The following is a 5000-nucleotide window of genomic DNA, read 5'->3' on the forward strand; positions in this document are numbered from 1 at the left end:
AGGCTACTTGATGTTTTAGTGATTTACAGTTTTACTTTGCATTAAGGTGACGTGTGTGTGTGTGTGTGTGTGTGTGTGTGTGTGTGTGTTTTTTTTATACATATACATAAATATGTACTAACGCACATGGATATTATCATGAAATGACTAACATATATTTAAATAACCTACATAAACACACTAATACTGACATTTATATCATACCTCTCAATAATCGTCGTCCTGTGTATGCTACTCTCTCTGACTGGCATTTGTATCAATATATATACTAAACGGCCCGACGCTCTCAGAAAAAAAAAAAAGCAAATGTTGATAAAGAATAATGGGGAAAGGTCTGGGACAATACCCCCCCCCCCCTCCTCCTTCTCATGAGACATGTTCTGTATCTGCTGACAGACGAACAATCATGTCTCCGTTGTTTTCCCACAGTGAACATCGAGTCAGGGAGAGATAAACGGTTAATAATCCTGTGTCTCCTTTTATAAGATCTAAAGAGATGAAGCAAATGATAACTGATAATTACAAAAATGACTGTCGTGATTTATGATAATGATAATGGTTAACGTTAGGGTATCTGATCTCATAATATCTATCTTAATCTTATAGTTATCTTTCCCACGGCGCAATAGAACACTGGGAGTCACTAAGTCTACTTCCAGTGTCATGGTTATTATCATTTTCTTTATCTTGATTACAATTATTATCGTTTTCATTGAGATTACTGCCATTGTCGATATAGTTGAATATTTTCATTAATTGTAGAGTTGGTTCTTTCTATAGTGTTATTACTTCCACTGCTGTTCTTGTCATAACTATTATTTGTCATTATTATTATTACGTTGTTGTTGCTATTGTGCTATAATCCGTATTGATGTGGATAGATATCATAACTAGCAAGACCATTATAATGATCCTAGTTGGTAATGGTATATAAACGTTATTACTATAATCATCTTCTTAATTATCCTACTCTTAGGAGTGGTAGTAGTAGTAATAGAAGTAGCAGTAGTAGTAGTAATAATAGAAGTAGAAGTAATAGGAATAATAGTGTAATAGTAGTAATAGTAGTAGTAGTAGTATGGTGGTGTGGTGGTAGTAGTAGTAGTAGTACTAATAGCAGTTGTAGTATAGTAGTAATAGCTGTAGTATGGTTGTGGTAATGGTAGTAGTAATACTAATAGTAGTTGTAGTAGTAGCAATAGTAGTAGTATGGTAATTGTTGTAGTAGTTGTATGGTAATTGTTGTAGTAGTAGTATGGTAATTGTTGTAGTAGTAGTACTGGTATATTTCTACTGATGGTACTTGTCCTACGTTTATTATCAACTTCATTGCCATTCACATTGTCTAATTGGATATTCTATTCATTATTTTGTTTTATTATCTCTTATCATTATAAAAGATTACTACTAGCAGCTGCAACTGAAACCGAAATCAAAGAAAACGTATTTGTTGTTGGGGAGTCTTACCCCAGCGGCACCAGAATTATATAATGCTAGTAATCAATAAAAAAAAAATAATAATAATAAACGGTACCATAAGTATTCTAATATCGTATTGTACAACCAACATTATTGCCCGTAGTCTAATAGCGGTTTATAAGTGTTGTTACAAGTAGCAATGGCTTAAACATATATGTTGTGTATGTATATTTTGATGAATGACATTGTAATGTGTACTATATGGGTTTCTAGCTTACTGGTGTAATAGTAATGGTATAAGTTCAAGACTATACACAATTACGTGGCAATGTAGTAGTAATAGTAACTTGATAATTGAGGAGAAATAGGAGTACATAAGTGTGACATTCACATAACACACATAAACAGCAAAGTAACCCTTCAATTTACTTCTCCATTGCCCAATCGCTCAGCCGCTGTGCCTCGTTTACGCACTGGTAAGCTTAGGTCTTCTCCTCTCGTCATGTCGACTTAGCTGGCAATGACTTTGGTGTTACTGTCCCTTCTTTAAAAAAAAAAAAAAAAAAAAAAAAAAAAATTGTGCATCTGTTGAGAAAAAGAAACAACCTTATATTATTTTGCTCTATTGCTCCATTATCTTGACTTCATGTTTGCGTATATCCTGCGGTGAATTTACGTTAATTGAGGTTGGTTGGCGTTGCCGAAGATTCTAGATAGATAGCTCAGTGTACACACACACACACACACACACACACACACATACATACACTGCACACGCACATATGTCTATCTATCTATCAATCTATCTATATATATACACACACAAATGTGTGTGTATCTATGAATTAATGTGTGTATGCATATATATAGATAGACAGATGAATATAGATATAGACAGACAGATTGATACATAGGTATATACATCTATAGAAAGAAATGTATATTAAATATATATGTATCTATGTACATATTGTATTATATATTACATTACACACACACACACGTACACTCACACACACACACACACACGCACACACACACACACACACACATATATATATATATATATATATATATATATATATATATATATATATATATATATATATATATATATATATATATGCAGTATATATGTATGTGTGTATATATATAAATATATTTATGCAGTATATGTATGTATATATATAAATATATTTATGCAGTATATGTATGTATATATATAATATATACCGTATACTACAGATATATCGGATATTCGCACAGACTAAACTAAAAGGAAGGACAGTAAAATATAGCTTTAGGAAACATCTCAGCTTTGTTGCAGTCATCAAAGAAAGAAAGAAATACAATGTGGAAAGTTTTACAAATTAACCCAAAGTCGATCCTCAAAAGGCGTCATAGTGAGAAGCCCTACAAGCAAAACGTGAATCATTTCTCAAACTATGAAAGGAATATGTTGATACACTTATTGTACCCTGTCAGTTTGTGATTTCTTAGAAAGTATGCATTTTTTCCCTTGTTATTTGGGGAGGGGGGGTATAGTCATGATAAAGTAGTTAAGGCGTATTGGTAAATTAAAATCCCTAATTGGGAACACATATATCCCGGTTGTCGTTTATAACACACCGTTCGTCACAGAAAAGTTGACACTCAGATCAAGGAAGGGAAGAGAGAAAGAAAGAGAGAACCAGTTATTTGCAAACGTCCGCGATTGTTGCTAATACTTTGTCTGCAATCAAGGTGGCTGTGTCGTGACTCATGTAGGATGTGTCATAGCTAACGGAGTAAGGACAGTGACCGCGGAATGTGTAGATCTGATGAAGCATCATGAAGAGGAAACGGTGAGCAGATGAAGCCATGAGGATGTCCGTCAGCTGGAGGTGCTCGTCGTGTCCCCTGATAAGTGTGGCCAGGTCGCCCAAGCTGGCGAGGCCGTAGTCTCTGAGCACTGGCGGCGGCGTCATGCAGTATTGGTGCGGGTCAACGGGCGGCTGTGTCATCTCACGCACCACCTCCTGCTGCAGCGCCAGGCCGGAGCGGATCATGCCCGTCAGGGACCCGTGCAAGGACCTGCAATAGTGCCAGAAGTGGTCGCGCACGCGTGCGGGTGTGACCACGCGGTGCACAGTAGGGCGCACGTGCAGGCCCAGCACCTCCAGCGGGTTCCTGCTCATGTAGCGACGGACGTCGGTGGCAAGGTTGATGCTGAGGCTGAAGGCGTCCTGCTGCAGGCCGGCCTCTGTCACGATCTCCACCAGTGCCGTGTTGATGGCCGCCTGCAGGCCGCTGTTGAACGTCACGCCCTCGGACTTGCACTTGGCAGTGAACTTTTGAAGGAGTGTCGGGCTAACGTCCCTGAAGACGTGGCCGGAGGAGGGGACGCCCCCAGGCCTCGGAAACGCCTTCAGTAGGATCGGCTCGGAGTCGCAGGCTAGCAGCTCCTCCTTCATGGCCTCCAGACGTGCCGGCTCCCTCTCGAACTCCTCCCGAATCCTGCGTTTCACCGCGTCGATCTCCGTCGACGGCACCAGCTCTCCGATCTGCCGCGAGTCGTCGATGGGGCGGCCTGCGATGACGTCATTGAGGAGCTCCATGAGCCTCTGGACGATCAAAGCCATCGTTGGACCACCGATGAAGGAGTGGTGGACGGGCATGATGAGGTAACTCTGATGAGGGAACTGCTCTCGGACCTCCTGCAGGGGGGAAGGCCTTCCGGCAGCCCTGGCGTCACTGCGGTTACCAGGCATGAACACAACCTGCCAGAGAGGGGCCTGATCGTAGCCCATGGGCGTGTTGGTGAAGCGCCACATCTCCTGCACGACGTCTCCTCCCTCCAAGACCTGTTGTGGCAGGGAAGCTATCGGTTACGACGGTAAATTTCTTTATTTACAATAATTGGGGCGAATGTAGCTCTTGTTCACAGTTTGATATCCTCAGTAATGATAGCATTTTAAAGTGTCTGTTAAGTATGGAAAGAAAATGTTGGCTGCATTACCTTGAAACGAATTTCATCTTGGTCACTTTCACAGATCCAGAATTTTCCATTTCTAATTTTCATGAATGCACGAAGAGCTTGAGTCTGTCTACAGAAAGAAAGTTACTTTAGAGAAGAAACAGTTAAACACGGATAACTGTAAAAGATGGAGAAACATAGATGGAAAAAAAATTAATTGAGAATAGGCAAAGATAAAGCAAATAAGGTTCATATTAAGATCTAAAGTAAATTACGCACAGGCAAAAAAGATCCAAGTAAAGTGATAATTTAGAGAGACGCAATCTCGAAGTGAGGTACAAGAAAACTTAAATTTATTGAAACAAAGCAAGAGAGTGGCTAAAACAAGCCTTCCCCCGTGTTTTTAGCATACGACAAAAAAGTTATTCCTATTCAAGAGCAATCTGAACATGAATACCTTTTTAAAACAGTTGTGAAAACAATAATATGAATGTAACCTGCAGATGTTTCCAACTGAAACTACTTTCTTGGGTTACATTAACAGCATCACCAGTCAGACTCGTTTATAGGATCAGAGAAGTAAAAGGAGAAATAAATCATTTTCACTTTGTCAACACAGGCCCGT

The 5000-nt window shown here is 39.5% G+C and overlaps 2 protein-coding genes across 3 annotated transcripts in view; both read right to left on the reverse strand.

Moving 5' to 3' along the window:
- LOC125037545 overlaps positions 1-227 on the reverse strand; it is a 12401-nt gene extending 12174 nt beyond the window's left edge. The window contains exon 1 of the mRNA XM_047630714.1: positions 205-227. The gene's annotated coding sequence lies outside the window, so the exon portion shown is untranslated. The remainder of the gene's footprint in view (positions 1-204) is intronic.
- A 2734-nt stretch (positions 228-2961) lies between these two features.
- The window catches only part of LOC125037577, a 6114-nt gene continuing 4075 nt past the window's right edge, over positions 2962-5000 (reverse strand). For both annotated transcript variants that reach the window (XM_047630767.1, XM_047630766.1), the window contains 2 exons: positions 4418-4505; positions 2962-4262 (listed from right to left, as the gene is read on the reverse strand). In XM_047630767.1, coding sequence (XP_047486723.1) covers positions 3114-4262; positions 4418-4505 — 1237 coding nt within the window. In that variant the 3' untranslated portion in view covers positions 2962-3113. The remainder of the gene's footprint in view (positions 4263-4417; positions 4506-5000) is intronic.

Source organism: Penaeus chinensis, chromosome 23 (assembly GCF_019202785.1).
Source record: "Penaeus chinensis breed Huanghai No. 1 chromosome 23, ASM1920278v2, whole genome shotgun sequence".
NCBI lineage: Eukaryota > Metazoa > Arthropoda > Malacostraca > Decapoda > Penaeidae > Penaeus > Penaeus chinensis.